This window comes from Urtica dioica, chromosome 3 (assembly GCF_054948205.1).
Source record: "Urtica dioica subsp. dioica isolate 48M chromosome 3, U.dioica_male_clone48M_v1_H2, whole genome shotgun sequence".
NCBI lineage: Eukaryota > Viridiplantae > Streptophyta > Magnoliopsida > Rosales > Urticaceae > Urtica > Urtica dioica.
Window position 1 is genome coordinate 5,520,969 of NC_142758.1, and position 17,217 is coordinate 5,538,185.

The following is a 17,217-nucleotide window of genomic DNA, read 5'->3' on the forward strand; positions in this document are numbered from 1 at the left end:
TACAATATTAGTGTTCAAATAATCAAACTTAATCTGAGCTTGCTATGCATGTGAGCTCAAGACACAAGTCTACTATAATATTTTATTTGTCAAACAATTATGTAGCATAAAAAGACTTAAAGCCCTTTTTAAATTAAGAACTCTTAAGCTTGAAAATAACTGCGGTACGTTCAAGCATGAACTTTCCCCAATCATGGAAAATTTACAAAATTATCTAAAGCCGTATGTATGTCATTGAATTCGAGGCGATTCGGACTAACAAAATTCTCTCTTTTTTATAAGAAATATCAAAACTGGAAACGTTCTCCAAAAATAACCTTTCTTTTTCTTTATGTTTTCTTGCCCTTCCTGGAATACGAGGTTTACTAAAACACCATAAATAGAAACACGCACACAGACATCTGTTGAGTTATCTTACAGTTCATTTTAAAATATAACCGTTTACCTTTCCTTGGAAAGTTTGTGGAAGTTGGATACATGGTCCCACAATGTCTTCTCAAATGTTTCCCACGTCTTATCAACGTCTTCAAAATGCTCTCTGAGATATATATGCATGAATTTATTACTGGTTAGACTTGGATAACAAAACGAAACAAATTTATTCAACTCAGACTACAAGAACATTCTGGAAACTGACCAAAATAAAAACCAGATATGATCGCCATCCATTATGGCATTCTACTTTGTGTTAGAAATAAAAAAGACAAAAAAACGCATGACTATATATACTGGTAATTTTGTGCCAAGTCAGCGTCACTGTATCTTCTTATACACTGACTTGAAAGGGGGCATTTTGCTCTCTGTTATGCTATCATTATCAGCATAATCGAACTTATCCTATTTCCAAGATTTAAATAAACTCGCTTTTAGAACTTGTGAGATACCCTTGTCCCCAGGGGGATTCTCAGGATCGTACGTTTCGAAGTCCATGGCGTTCAGTTTCGGTCGTCCGTGACATGTTCTTGACCCGTTGCTCTTGGAAGGTTTTCGATGGGTCCATTGTGCGTTTTTGGGAGGACGTTTGGTGTGGTAATATAAGCTTGAAAGATCGTTTCCCGGGTTTGGCCAAACTCTGCCCTTTTCAGAACGCTACTATTAATAGGTTCGTGTCTTCTACCCCGTCACTTCTCGGTCATGTGGACTGGAACTTTGGCTTCCCAAGGAACCTGTCGATTAGGGAGCTGGAAGAAGCCACTGATTTGATGGGGGTGCTAGATTCTTTTAAGCTGTGGGAAGGTTTAGAGGATCGACGCATGTGGTTGGGTGATGAAGAGGCGTTTTCGGTGAAGTCAATGGCTTTCGATATTTCCCCCGCTTCCTCTAAGCCCCCGTTTCCGTTTTTAGAAGGGATATGGAAAGCTCCGGTTCCGAACAAAGTCCAAATTTTTGTGTGGCTGGTGGCTACTAAGAGAACGAACACCACAGATCGCCTTCAAAAGCTAAACCCCCACCTTTCTCTGTCGCCAAATATTTGTCCGATGTGTCTCAGCGCAAGCGAAGATGCCGACCATCTCTTTATCCGGTGTAGAGTGGCTACTGCTTTATGGGGATGGCTTTGCACAAAGTTGGGTCTCGTCTCACGTCCTAACTCCGTTGAGGAATTGTTTCTATTATATGGCTCTCCAGGGTTTAGCTCCAAAAGGGTCGCAGCTGCTAAGACCGGGGTTCTGGCAGGTTTGTGGTGTATCTGGAACACCCGGAATAAATCCATCTTCAATGACGAGGCGTGGAATTTGAACGCGTTGACTTATAGTGTTAATCATTGTATCGCTCTTTGGACTTTTTCCTGTTGTAACGAGTTCAAGTCCTTTTCTTTAGTGGACTTGGCTAGGGATTGGTCTAGCTCGCTGTAATTTTATTTTTCTAGGGTTTCTGTTTTGACTGGGGTTTCCCCTAGTGGTTTTTTGTAATTCTTGTTCTGGATTTTCCGGCTTTGCCGCGGTTATAATAAAGTCAGCTGTTTCTTTAAAAAAAAAAAAATCAGAGTTCTAGATCTCTAACGTAAATCTAAACCAAACGAATTAAGAAATGAAAATTACCTCAGTCGGCTAACTTCTTCCTTGTGCGATCCTGCGGCTGCTAGCGCAAATCTTCGCTTTCCGTCAAGAGCAGTTAGTCTCTATCACATATCAATGATTATCATCAGAAAGACACGTTTACACACAGCAAATATAACATGACAAATCACCAAACTAGTTCAAAAGAGATTAAGAACAGAAGAATATAACAACATCCTAGCTCACCTCATACGTGTTAACGAGCTCTTTTTCATCGCTCATTGACTCTCTTGCCTCGGCTGATTCCGCGAAAATGGACATCATACCCTCGACATCCTGCCAAAGTCAAAACAAAATCATCTCTATCATCAATCTCATTTTCTTCTTGGCATTTGTTAAGGAACAAATGACATTCTTCATCAAATGCGTCCCAAAAATTGTTGTCGTTGTCGTTTTCTTCTAAGACGGCAATGTTTTCTGTTTTAACATTTTTGTTCTTCCTGTAGTCTTTAAGAAAATCTTGTCGTCCGATTTTCTTGGCTTCTCTGACTTTAGGTATGCATATCCTTGACTTATCTTTTGTCAAGATAAAATGATCATTTGTCTGAATGGTAGGTTGGTGTTTTAATAGGAAGTTGTTTCCTACTATAAAATCCAATCCTGATTCAAATTGATATATCGTATCAATCGTGAATTCCATTCCCTGTATTTCAACCGTTTGGTTTATAATACATTTTGTGATCGCTATGCTTTCTCCATTGGCAATTTTTGCCACTAAGGTCTTCTTAGTGTCTTGCCAGGCTGATTCCGGAAATATGTGCTTTGATGCTATGCATAAAGATGCTCCTGTATCTATCAGGGCATGCACATGAAATTTCTTGTGTCCTTTGTGTTTCAATCCTACTGGTATGTAGATTGAGTTTGGGTTCGTGATGTTGTGCATACTATGGATTCTATTCATCTTCTTCGTTTTCTTGTGAAGAGGATTCTGTGGATTCCTGACTGATTCTAATTTCTTCTTCTGTAGTTTCTTCTTCTGATTCGGAATAATCTATGTAGAGAATTTCTTCTTTATCCTCTATTATATTATCCTCTATAGGGTATATGTCTAGCATTCTTAAGTCTTCTAGATATTTTACCCTATTTTTCCAGTTTTGATTGTCGTGCCGGGTTGCTCTTACCGGGCATTCGTTTGCGTAATGTCCTTGCTCATTACAGAGCCAACATCTGCAGTCCTTTCCCTTTCCTTTCGGGCATGGGGGTTTTTTCTTCCATTCAGGTCTTCTTCTAAAGAATTTCTTCCTGAATTGGGGTTTTCTATACGAATTGTTGAAATCCTTTTTGTATCTTTCTGTGGAGTATTTCTTGAAACTCCGGTACTTCTTGTTTTTGTATTTGTTGTAAGGTTTTCTGTAGTAATAGTTCTTGGATGGTTCTCTTCTTTTTTCTTTCTGTTTCTTGCATCCAAAATCCTTTATTGTGAATTCCTGTTTTTCACAACAATATCCTTTCTTTATAGCCTTCCTGACTTTCTTCTTTTCTGTTATTTCTTTACAGGTCATGAGAAGTTTTCCCCTTATCGATCTAATGGCTCCTCCAATTGTTTGGGGATAGGTCGAATTTGGGAAACTTGCCTTTAGGTTTATTCCAAAACCGTGTGGCATCTTATCAAATATAAGATCTCTATACCTGGGTTGTAGCGTTCGATCGCTTACTTTGTAGTAGTTCTTCAGGTATTCGCATATAAATGCTTCTAGTTCACAGAGGTTACAGAGCCTCATGTTGTCTAGTCTGAAGATTGCTTCCTGCTGTTCGATGCTATTTGTTTCCTCGAGAAAAGCATTATGATCTTTTCCTAGGAATTCTTGGTATAAAGCCTGAACGAATGCTTCCAAGTATTCGATTCCGCTTCTGTCTAAGTCTACAGGGAAAATAAGGTATTTCGCCCATCTGGCAACATTTCCTGTTAATGTTACCATAATGGCTTCCCTAATTGCCTTTGGGTCATTCGTAACCCTGCTTAGGTATTCATTCGCGTATACTAGTACTTTCATCTCATTGTACCATTTCTGGATTCTGATATTTTGCTCTTGATCAGATCCACAATCGAGATTCAAGGCTCTAGTGCTAGTTATTCCTTCGGGTATTTTTTCTACTGGGATATTTTGTGTCCTAGTAGATCCTGAAGTGGTCGTGGGTCTTCTTCTGTCTTCTCGTGGGATTTCTTCTGGGAAATTCGCACTTGTTGTTCCTGATTCCGCCGTTCTGTCCATGAACATTCGGTGTCTCGTGGATGTTCCGGGGATGTCTTCTGGTTCTGATCCTACGTCAGACGCTGAGGATTCGATGTTTAACTCATTGAAATGTTCCTCTATTTCCTTGAGTAAATCTTCGTCAAAAGGTTGTTGACTATTTGTTTCTTCTATAGAAAAATTCATTTTTCTATCTTTGTGGGTACCTAGTATAACCGAATACAAATGGTTGTACCGTTTCCCTTATAGGTTGCTTCTGACCTATGTACCTTGTTCTTGGTTCTTCTTCCAAGTCTTCCTCTGGGAATGATACCTTCTCTTTCCTTCTTGGCAGGGAAGATGGTTCTGGTATGCTTTCCCTTTGTTTGTATTGATCTGGTGCTGTTTTGACAGCCCTTCCATTGAATGCGTCTAAAAGCTTCTTAAATTCTTCTTGGCATTTGCAGTCTTCTCCTTCTTTGATGACCTTGGCTGCCGCTGTTTCAATATAGTTCTTCATTTCCATTTCGTGTTTGTTCAGGATATTCTTCATGTCTTTGGCAAAATCAATTCGTAGATCTGCCACTTGTCTGGTGATCCTCTTCTCGAGCTCTTGTAAGTCTATCAGGAGTTTCCTGACTTCGTTTACGGTTCCTTGAATTTCTTTGTTGACTTCAGAAAGTGACATGTTAAATCTTGTCGTTTAAGATTTTAACTGTCCTTTGTATGTCGTTCACTACGTTAGTTAGTTCTTTGATTTGTTTTTCCAAATCCTTGAACTTTCCAGACTCATTCCTTCCTAGAATGTTCTCAAGCTTGTTTTTTATTTCGTTTAGTGTTTGTGAGTTGTCCTCACTCCCACTAGTTTTTTCGATTTCCTTAGTGAGGGAATCGATTTTATCATTGTTATTGTTTATCGACCGTTCGAGTGGTGATAAATCAATTTTGTTTTTTAGTTTGTTTGTAGTTCTTATATAGTTTTCTCCCAACAAGGCGTTTGCGTTGTTAAGAGCATAACCTATATGAACTATATTTTCGTTTATAGTTTTTCCTTCCCATTGTCTAACAAAAAGGAATTTCCTATCTGTTTTATTATCCCTCCTTGGGATATATTTTTGTATGTTGTCTTGGTAGTAATGAGGTTTAGTTATATCCTCCATTACTATTCCAACCATATTGAGGATCTAATAACCTCTACGTTTTTGTTTATCCTTTCTATATTTCTCCTAAGGTCTTCTGACCTAAAAGGTTCTATTTCTATGTTTCTTTCTATGTGAATTTCAGGTGTTGAGGTAGAGAATCTAGCTGGTTGGCTTTCTAGCGCATGGTCTCTAGGATTATACCTGATTTGTCTGCTAGAACTGGCTCTTTCTAATGTTGGCCGTCTAGAGTTTCTTTGTCTAAGTTCTTCTAAGAGTTCCCTATTGGTTTCCCTTATTCGTTCCTCTTCTATGAAGGTTCTATTAGGTAGGGTTTTTTCCTGTGATATCCCTAAAGATGTCGTTTATTTCTAAATGGTCATGATCTTTTTTAATGTCTAGACCTGATTGGTTGCTAAGTGTTATGCCCATGACGTATTTTATGGTTATGGGTGCGTTGCCTTCTTTCATAAGGTTTTTCTTTTGGAAGTTGTAATCTAGGATTAAAACATCCTGTATGTTTCTGTCTGTAATAGCTATGGAATATCCTGGATATACCGTGAACCCTATTTTCTTGTAGCATAGGTTTCCTGATATTTTTCCTAGTATACTTTCGTCATAGTTTCTGATTCTCCCATCTCTGACAGTCACTCCTATGGGTGTGTCTAAGCCTTCTCTAAAAAGGGCTTCTATGAGAATCTCTTGTAGGAATTTTATACTGTTTCTTTTCTTTTTATCAATCTGATTGAAAACGTCATTAATCTCCTTCTTGGTGATTAATTTCATGCTATTAGATTCATCTATTCTAGTAGCGTACTCTTTCGTGACGATGTTATAATAAACGTGTCTTTGTCTTAAGTGTAGAGTTTTACTTAATTTCGTGAAAACTCCGGGTTGAAAAGTAAGTTCTTTCTTTTCGAACTTATGTTTGATTATCTCTTTAAATTTATCTTCAGTGAAGACCATACTTAAAGAGTATTCGTTTTGATTATCAATTTCCTCTGTGAATTGATTATCAATATTCTTGGTTATGTTTAGCAATTCTGTTTCCATGGCTCTGATACCAAAAATTCGGGTTTGGCGGATTATTTTCGTTTCGGGATAGTGTCGTCTTTTTCTTTGATAATTTCTTTTCTTATCTGTAAAATGTTTTGTATCATTTTTCTGAAAAATTCAATTTTTCTCTCTGTTAACATGTTTTGATATTTTAGTTCTTCTTTTGTCCAAATGTGTCGGACTTCGTTCTCAAAATTTTCTCGTTTAATTTTTATGGTTTCAATTCCTCTTCTTAAAACCTGTTCAAATTCTTCGTTTATTTCAAGGTTGTCCTCGAAATCAACATCGTTTAGTTTGTCAAAAACTGTTTCCATTATGAGGTTCGTATTATATACCTGAGACAGTCTTCGTAGTTATGAAACTAGAAGTCTAATTCTCGAAGGTATCCTCTTATATATTTTTGAAAATAGTTCAGTTTTGTTTTAAATTATTTTCTTTAATTGTTTCCAAAACTTTCATCATTTTGGTTATTAAGTATAATTTCCATGCTAAGTTTTCCTCTTCTTTTTCTCTAATGACTCCTGTTATTTTGTATGTCTTAATAAGTTCCCTTAAGTTACTTATTAGGGGTTGTTTAACTAAGTGTAATTCAGATTTGAACATCCTGTTGGTGTTCATGTTTGATTCAAAATCTATTTCACATATTTTTTGTACGACTATCATTATTTCTTCATACATGTTTTCTATCAATATATTCTAGAAGTAAAGGTTCAAGATACTTACGGTATGTAGTTCGAAGCTTCTTCCCCTCTGGTACTTTATGCTTCTGTACTTTCCTGGTATCCTCTAGAATTTTACTTCCTCCTGAGTTGATAGATTTGTATGATTTAAGTATATTTCGGTGTGATCTCAAGGATCTGGGTGGCTAAATGCCAGAACTTATATCTTTATTTCTTAAGAGAATATTACAGAGATTTTTCTTGAGTTGGCTTGTTTTTTGAGAGCGGTGCCTAACTCTAAGAAATGAACTCGCTTTTATAGGCGAGGGATTGGAATCAAATAATTGAAGGGTCAAGTGTCCCTTCGGAAAAGTAAAGGCCATACTTGGCTCTTCGAAAAAGTAAAAGGTAAAAGGCCTAAACAAAGTGGCCGACAAAAATAAATGGGCGTGGGCCCTTGCAATAATTTACATTTAGTTTTACATCTTATGCGGATGCTTTTTATCGTGGTGTGGTCCACGCTGAGGATAAGATTTCATATCTTATCTTTTCCTTTGTCGTTCTTCTTTTCGCCGACTGGTGGGGTCGGTGATGACGTTTCTTCTTCGTCACTGGCTGACGTTGTTGATGTCGATTCGTGTACCCTGATGCAGTAGAGGCACCGATGGTCCATGGGCGGACTGTTCATGTCGTCCATGTCGTTCAACTTTACACATAGTAAGGCGCGTGTGAAAGTTCCTCCCATTCTCTGGTTGTTGCTGAGTATGAGGTCTTGAAATTCAGATATCTGTTCAATGGATGTTTCCTCTATTTTCTCTTTGCTTCCTATGGTCATCAGAATGTTTTCTGATACCAACTCGGCTCTGAGCTTTGTGTCGAGGTTGATCCTGGAGATTGCTCTGAGAATGTTGATGGCGGCTGAGGCTCTGAGTTCAGTCACCGATTCTGGTTTGAGATCTCCTTTTGGTTCGTTTGAGGCGGCGAGGGCCGCTGATGGTCGAATCTTGACGTAGAATACTGGTTCGATGTATTCATTGTCTTGATTGTTCCAGTCTGCGATGGTAGACATGATGTCCAGTACGCATTCCTTTATTCGTGTGACTCTGAGAAACTTCTGGACATTCCTGATTATGCCCTCCGGTAGAAGTTGTATTTCCTTTGCGTTCTCCGAAACTTGAATCATCGTGATAAGACCGATGTCAAAGAATCTTCGGACTATAGTCGGGTCGACTCATATGCGGGTCTTAAGTCTGGATATGTCAGCTCCGTCTGTTGTTTGGACCGTTGCTGTTTCTCCATTCGTTAGCTTTCGGATGCTGTTGGCGTCTTCGAAGAAGCTGTGGATTGTTGGTTTGGCTATTTGGATTTTCGGTTCTCTTTTCTCTTCTAGGTTCATCCTGTGAAGATCAATGAGTTGTTTGTTTCGGTTTCCTGGCCTAAGGTTTAGTCTTGGTCTAAGGCTTGGTTCTTCCTTGGGTTTAGGCTTTTCTAGTGCCTGTTTGTAGTCTCGTTCTTCTTCTATGATCTTTGAGAGACTGGTAATCTTCCTAACTTGGTTTACCTGTTTTTGGAAATCGTTTGGGGTAAGTAGTGTCATAGGTTTGACGGGTGTTGGAGTAGGCTCTTTCTGGTCTACTGGCTTTTTCTGGTCTGAGGTGGTTTGTTTTGTGTTTGAGGTAGTGCTTGATTTTCCTCCTCCTTCCTGGGGGATTTCAAACATCCTAAAAACTGTTGGGGTAATCCCCACCTTTCTTTCTAGGCGATGAACCTTCTGGATCAACGCTTGTCTTTTGCTGTTTGCGTCTATCATGAATTCTTCATATTCTTCTATAGCCCGTTCCAACTTTTGTTTTAGTTCGTCCATGTTCATCGTCTGTTTCCTGCGTTTAGCAATTGTACCTGTGCTAATCTCCTTCTCATCATAGCGTGAGATGATTCTCGACCAATTTTCATTTGTATCGAGGGTTTTTATAGACTTATCCTTGTCCTGTTTTATACCGTTTTCTCGGTGAATCGTATATGATCTCTTTTTATATGTATATTTGGGTTTATTAATACCCATAATTATTTGGACATTGTTGGTTATTATAAACCTAGTCCCCTGGTCTCCACTCGCGTGTTAGACAATCCGGTAGAGAATTGTCAGTACCTGCAATGTGGTTAATTTCGTATTGATACTCGGCTAGTTCGAGTTGCCATCGTATCCATCTGGACCTGGATCTTGCAGATCTTTTGTCAAACTTCATTTTCTTAAAATAAGTTAGATTGTTGTTATCTGTCCTTATTAAGAAAGGTTTTTGAATTATGTGTATTTCGAATTTTTTAACCGTTTTTAAAATGGCTAATAATTCTTTTTCATTCGAATGATAATTCAAGGTGGCTCCAGAGAAGGATCCACTTGTGTATTTACACAACTGTTCTTCTTTGTGTATTTTTCCCTTTGAACTTTTCAATTCTTCAAAAGTTTTTTCTCTTGTGTAAGCTTTTAGACATCCGGCCCAGTATTGGTCCGAAGCATCTGTCTCAATGATCATAATGTCATTGGGCTTTGGGAAGTGTAGATCTGGTATATTTTTCAGAATCTTTATTTTGACTCCGTCAATATACCTGGTATCGGATTCTTTCCAATTCCATTTGTAGTCTTCTTTCAACATTGTTTGTAAAGGTTTTCTTATTTCTGAAAGATTCTTAATATATCCCTCAGCATAAGTAAGAATTCCTAAAAATCTTTGTAATTGTTTTTTTATCACTAATCTTACTTGGAAATTCAGATATCTTTGTAAGAATGTGTGGTTGTAAAGTGTAATTTCCTTGTTTGATGGTTAGTCCTAAGTAATCAATTTCCTGTTTGAAGAAAACTGATTTTTTCTTACTGAGGATAATTCCATCTTTTTCACAAAGGTGTAAAACGAATTTTACGTCTTTGTAGTGTTGTTCTAATGTATCAGAATAGATTAATACATCATCTATATACACGCAACAGAATTGGGTGTAAGGTTTAAAGGTTTCGTCCATGAACCTTTGGAAAATACCTGGTGCTTGCTTTAATCCAAATGGTAATACATTCCATTGGAATAATCCTTGTGGGCAGCTGAATGCTGTGACTTCTCTTGAATCGGGGTGCAGTTGTATTTGCCTGAATCCTGACTTGCAATCGATTGATGAGAAATGTTGTTTGCCCCCAATGTAGCTTAGTAGATCCTCTTTATGCGGGATCTTGTAAGCGTCCATCTTGGTTTTTTCGTTAACCTCCCTATAGTCTATGACCAGTCTTTTGTCTGTCATATCCTTTTTTGCGACGTAAAAGGCTGGTGAACTATGTCGTCCTTTTGACACTTCTATCAATCCTTGGGATAAAAGTTTGTCAATTTCTTTTTTGAAGATTTCTGTATCTTCCTGGTTGACTCGCCTTGGTGGTTGGTCAATCGTGTCATCTTCTTCTTTTAGCTCAATCTTGGCTTGGAATTTCTTTCGTTTGATTGATTGATCTTGAGGGTTTTCCGAACAAAGTTTCTCGAATAGCATCGTAACGTAAATCTAAACCAAACGAATTAAGAAATGAAAATTACCTCAGTCGGCTAACTTCTTCCTTGTGCGATCCTGCGGCTGCTAGCGCAAATCTTCGCTTTCCGTCAAGAGCAGTTAGTCTCTATCACATATCAATGATTATCATCAGAAAGACACGTTTACACACAGCAAATATAACATGACAAATCACCAAACTAGTTCAAAAGAGATTAAGAACAGAAGAATATAACAACATCCTAGCTCACCTCATACGTGTTAACGAGCTCTTTTTCATCGCTCATTGACTCTCTTGCCTCGGCTGATTCCGCGAAAATGGACATCATACCCTCGACATCCTGCCAAAGTCAAAACAAAATCATCTCATAACCACTCACCACAGGTACAAAAAAAGAAAGTAGTGGATAAGAAACTATACAAGGATCAAACACAAACACACGAACCTTCAGCGTCGTGTTCAAGTTGTTCCTCACATTGCTAAGGAGCTTAATCTGATCATGATTATCAATCAAATTCTGACACTCTTGGCATAACCTGACACATGAGAATCAAATAAAAAATAAAAAACAGAAATGAAATTCAAATCTTTTTTATCAATCCAAAAGTTATCCATCTTGTAGCCATCTCAAACACTTTATTTAATTCAAGGCTAGGAAACTCACACACACACGCACACACCCACACACAAAAAAAAAAAAAACAAAAAAAAAAAAACAAAACAAAACAAAACAAAACAAAAAACAAAAAAAAAACTTTTACTTTTCAATCGAAAGAAAATTGTCACGGAGATGGTTAATCGTCTTCTCGGACAAAGCTAGAGATTCAAGGCCAGCCTCTGCTTGTTCGACCTGTACTACAGAAAAGAGAGAGTGAGAGAGAACTCGGAGAGTCATCAAGAAACGCACACAAGCATATCAAGACATACCTGCTCGGCCACCATTGTGCTGAGTTGAGCGTCGTTAGCCTGAGATCACGAAGAAATGAGTCGCGTGATTGAGAGAGGAGGGAGAAATGGAGAGAATTTGTTTGGATTGGATCGGAAAAGTGGAATAACCTGTTGGCGAGTGATGTAATCGGCCTTAATGGAAGAGATAGATTGGAGAAGCTCCGTCAGAGGTAAGAGCTTCGCAACCTCTCTTACCGCCGCTTCCTTCGCCTCTACGCCCAGATCTTCCGCCATCATCGTCCTCGCCTTCGTCTTCTCTCCAAGGCTCCGCGGGTTCGATTTTGCGTATCCGTCGATAAATAACCAATTTTTATTTTATTTTAAGAATAAAAGACATATTTGTCCCTGACTTATATGGACGGTGACGAAAATACACCCTCGAACTTTAAAATCTCGATCTATTCCTCGTAATCTTTGGCATTGTTTCCGTGTTATCCTTACGTCTATTTTTTTTGGCTTACCATCAGTTAAAGTAACCACGTGCGTCTCACGTTATACTCAAAATAAGAACATTTTCGGTTAGTTCAACATCCACAATTGGCATTGGTCTGAGACACCAACCCCATCTCCGGGCATATCCTCCTCTCCAGCCAAACCAACCTCTTCGCCACCGAACCCTTTGCTCCGGCAAAGCCAACCTCTCCAACGAAATTTTTTACTCTTTGCTCTGACGAAGCCAAACCTCTCTAGCGAAAATATGAACATAATTTTTTTGAAAAAGCAAAAGAAAAATCAATCCCATGAAAACTGTTGTCGGTCGTTTTCGGAAAATCCGAGACGCCAAGAAGGCACGTCGCTCAAAGGGCCGATGGTCAGGCCGGAGGTCCTGAAGAGCGGTAAGTCTTCAAGACCTCGCCCAAACTCTTGACTCCTTGAGTCGAGCCTAGCCCCTCGAGTTGCGACTTGAGTCGGCTCCCCGAGTTGAGCTTCGCTCCTCGAGTTGAGACTTGAGTTGGCTCCTCGAGTCGAGCTTCGCTCCTCGAGTCGAGCCTTGAGTCAGTCTCCTCGAGTCGAGCCTTGAGTCAGTCTCCTCGAGTCGAGCTTCGCTCCTTGAGTCGAGCCTCGAGTCGCTCCTCGAATCGAGTCACTCTCGTCAAGTGGAAACCTTCATATTTCACGTGGCAAGAATGGTATTCGAAGACCCCTAAAGGCCCGCAAGAGTCCGACGAGACGGGCCATGCGCCGTGCGCTCAGCCGCGCCGGCCAACCAAGCACAGCAGCCCGCGCGCCTCGCGATGACACGCCCGCGCCGCGCGCTCCATGCGCCGCACATCCTGCGCCGCGCATCCTACGCCGCGTGTCCCGCGCCGCGCCCGGTGACCTGCGCGCCGCGCCCCCTGCGCCGCGCGACGCGCGCCGCGCGCTCCGTGCGCCTCCAATTGATGCCGCGCGCGTTCCTAGTCCCACATGGACGAAAAAGAAGCCTTCTAAGGCCCCAAACACCTATATAAACCCCCTCCCATTGAGGGGAAAGCCATCCAATAAAATCCCTTCATCTTTTATCGACACGCTCGATTTCTTACTCTTCTCTGCTTCTCTGGATGCCACTTTTGGCCTGAAGCAGTCTCTCTTCTCTCTCCCCCGTTCTCAGAGGTTCCGAAGCACTCACGGGGACTTGCCGGACGTCGCTCCCTCTGACCGAACGTTCTCCGGTGCTCAAGCACACCCCTAGGGTTCTCGACTAGAGTTCCCCTCGCGCGTCTAACACGCTAGACGTACGCGCGATCTACGCGTCCGGCATTTCCGACTAGGAATCGCCTACGCGTCCGGAATCTCCGCCACAACAAGGAACTCTTGACTTAGAGTCTTCCACGTCTCCAAAAGAGAGAAAACACACATTCTCTCTCGCATACGCGATCTCCGAAGTTCTGAGACGTCGCCGAGGACTCCTCCGCGCCTCGTCTCCTTCGTCGAGCACGCCTCTCCAGCAAGGCTCCGCGCCTCATACTGCGTCCTACACGCTTGAACTACGTTCTGACCTGATCCCACGCACGGGTACGTAAGCAGCCGACAACCAAGGCACGGTCACTCCTCCTCCTCACCCCCTACCTCTCCCGAGAGGCGGGTTGATCGGAGAAAACCCTAGCTCGAGACTATCGAGTTCACACTCTTGGCCCGGGTGGGATCACTTGGTCCGGCCTTGGATCGAACCGCCCGAGGTTTTAAATAGTTGTTCATTTTCGTGCGACAACAGTCTGGCGCTAGAAGGAGGGGACTTCCCGACCTATTCAGCCTGAAATCCCTTCTGTTCATCTTCTTCTTTTCTTCTGCGAACTCAACTTTCTCGAACTTGAGAAACGATGAGTAGCCAACCACCCGTACGTTCTGAGGGCGTGAACAACCCCGAAAACGTCACTGGGACCAAGAAATACTTCTTGCGCTCCCGAGCGCATGGTGACGAAGAGTCGATCCATGAAGAGAGCTCGACCCGCTCACCATCTCCATCTCCTGATCGCAGGGACAACTGCATCATGGAGCTGGAGGAGAGTATCCGCCAACTAAAGGCGAAGAACGCGAGGTACCACAACCGACTGGCTGCGATGTCGAGTCGAGCATCACTCCTCGAGTCCATTCTCCTCGAATCGAGCTTCGCTTCTTGAGTCGAGTCACACTCCTCGAGTCGAGCCTTGCTCTTCAAGACGAGTCACACTCCTTGAGTCGAGCCTTGCTCCTCGAACCGAGTCATACTCCTCGAGCCGAGCCATGCTCTTCGAGACGCGTCACACTCCTCGAGTCGAGCCTTGCTCCTCGAGACGAGTCATTCTCCTCGAGTCGAGCTTCGCTCCTCGAGACAAGTCATTCTCCCCGAGTCGAGCTTCGCTCCTCGAGTCGAGTCATCCTCCTCGAGTCGAGCCTTGCTCCTCGAGTCGAGTCGTTCTCCTCGAATCGAGCTTCGCTCCTCGAACCAAGTCATACTCCTCGAGCCGAGCCATGCTCTTCGAGACGCGTCACACTCCTCGAGTCGAGCCTTGCTCCTCGAGACGAGTCATTCTCCTCTAGTCGAGCTTCGCTCCTCGAGACAAGTCATTCTCCTCGAGTCGAGCTTCGCTCCTCGAGTCGAGTCATCCTCCTCGAGTCGAGCCTTGCTCTTCGAGACGCGTCACACTCCTCGAGTCGAGCCTTGCTCCTTGAGACGAGTCATTCTCCTCGAGTCGAGCTTCGCTCCTCGAGACAAGTCATTCTCCTCGAGTCGAGCCTTGCTCCTCAAGACGAGTCATTCTCTTCGAGTCGAGCTTCGCCCCTCGAGTCGAGTCATTCTCCTCGAGTTGAGCCTCGCTCCTCGAGTCGAGTCGTTCTCCTCGAGTCGAGCCATGCTTCTCGAGACGAGTCACTCTCCTCGAATCGGGCTTCGCTCCTCGAGTCGAGCCTTAAACTTTATGCATGAAGAGCCTCCGTCCGTGCCTCACGAGACGATGTATTTCACCAATGAAGAAGCCAAACGAGTTGTGCATCCACACAATGACGCGATCGTGCTCAAAGCCCAAGTGGCTAATAACTTGGTGAAAAGGGTTCTCATCGACAACGGCAGTGCTGCCGACGTAATATTCAAGTCCACCTTAGAGCGCATGAAGCTCGGGGGGCTACGCCCAACTCCGACCCAAACACCTCTATTCGGGTTCACTGGGGAGAGAGTCATGACCGAAGGCATCATCGATCTACCGGTCACCTTCGGAACTCCCGGAGGCATTGAAGCTGTTCACATGGTCCCATTCCTAGTGGTCGACCAAGAGTCCCCCTACAACGTAATCATTGGGCGACCCACGCTGAACCGACTAAGGGCCATTACTTCAACATACCACCTACTGGTGAAGTTCCCTACCAAGGAATCGATGGAAAGACCGCTAGAAAGACGGTTAACACGATCTCTCAACTTAGAGACCGCGTCGAGTCGACCAAGGTCCTCCGCGAAGTCCACGAAGACATCTGCATGACACCCAAGTGCAAGGTGCCAACGTCCTTATCCCAAACAGGGAGGGACCCCACAAAGTCTGCCAAGTCATACATGACGAGACACACCACATCAAATACATGGACACCGATCCGTCGCCTGTGGAAGGCAGAACACTTGAGGTAGTACTACCAGTAGCCAGCGCTTCCCCCCATTTTATTTCTTTGCTTTCCAAAATTCAATAAGGCCTACGAGCCATGTTTTACAATTTCAAATTTTTGCAACATTAATAAAGTTCGAGGTTTTTCTTTCAAAATCCACTTTATCAAAGATTTTCAATCATCAAAGATTACGCTTGTAAACCTAAAAACACGGGGGGCTAGTGACATAGGCAATGGTAAGTACGCTCAAAATATTCAAGAAAGTACGCTCCACAAAAAGAAAGCACGCTCCACAAAAACAAAACACCCAAACACAAACGGGAACGAGCGTTCAACTAAGACGCCTTCGCGGCGCGCCGTAAGACATCCACGAGATGCAGGCTAAGACGCCTCCGCGGCGCTCCATAAGCCATCCCAGAGATGCATGCCAAGACGCCTCCGCGGCGCGCCATAAGACATCCCAGAGATGCAGGCTCAAGACGCCTCCGCGCCGCGCCGTAAGACATCCCCGCGATGCGGGCGAAGACGCCTCCGCGGCGCGCCATAAGACATCCCAGAGATGCAGGCTCAAGACGCCTTCGCGGCGCGCCGTAAGACATCCCTGCGATGCAGGCTAAGACGCTTCCGCGGCGCTCCGTAACACATCCCCGCAATGCAGGCTAAGACGCCTCCGTGGCGCGCCGTAAGACATCACCGCGATGCAGGCTAAGACGCCTCCGCGGCGCGCCGTAAGACATCCCCGCGATGCAGGCTAAGACGCCTCCGCGGCGTGCCGTAAGACATCCCCGAGATGCAGGCTAAAGCCGTCCCTCGCGGCGCACTTAAGACGCCTACATGGCGCACGTAAGACGCGTAAAGGCGCAACCTATAAGACGCATGGCGCAACCTAAGACGCCTACATGGCGCACTTAAGATGCCTACATGGCGCACGTAAGACGCGTAAAGGCGCAACCTATAAGACGCCTACATGGCGCAACCTAAGACGCCTACATGGCGCACTTAAGACGCCTACATGGCGCACGTAAGACGCGTAAAGGCGCAGCCTATAAGACGCCTACATGGCGCACTTAAGACGCCTACATGGCGCACGTAAGACGCGTAAAGGCGCAACCTATAAGACGCCTACATGGCGCAACCTAAGACGCCTACATGGCGCACTTAAGACGCCTACATGGCGCACGTAAGACGCGTAAAGGCGCGACCTATAAGACGCCTACATGGCGCACTTAAGACGCCTACATGGCGCACGTAAGACGCGTAAAGGCGCAACCTATAAGACGCCTACATGGCGTGACCTAAGACGCCTACATGGCGCACTTAAGACGCCTACATGGCGCACGTAAGACGCGTAAAGGCGCAACCTATAAGACGCCTACATGGCGCAACCTAAGACGCCTACATGGCGCACGTAAGACGCCTAAATGGCGCAACCTAAGACGCCTACATGGCGCACTTAAGACGCCTACATGGCGCACGTAAGACACCTACATGGCGCAGCCCAAGACGCCTACATGGCGCAACCTAAGACGCCTACATGGCGCAACCTAAGACGCCTACATGGCGCACCTAAAACGCCTACATGGCGCAACTCAAGACGCCTACATAGCGCACCTA

The 17,217-nt window shown here is 43.4% G+C and overlaps 1 protein-coding gene across 1 annotated transcript; it reads right to left on the bottom strand.

Moving 5' to 3' along the window:
• Positions 1–325: 325 nt before the first annotated feature.
• LOC149402221 (exocyst complex component SEC6-like) lies at positions 326–2,332 on the bottom strand. The gene is made up of 3 exons (XM_089609018.1): positions 2,244–2,332; positions 2,040–2,119; positions 326–538 (listed from the first exon to the last, which is right to left on the bottom strand). The coding sequence occupies exons 1-3, from the start codon at positions 2,319–2,321 to the stop codon at positions 442–444; spliced, it is 255 nt and encodes an 84-aa protein (XP_089465144.1). The 5' UTR covers positions 2,322–2,332; the 3' UTR covers positions 326–441.
• Between the last annotated feature and the right edge of the window lie 14,885 nt (positions 2,333–17,217).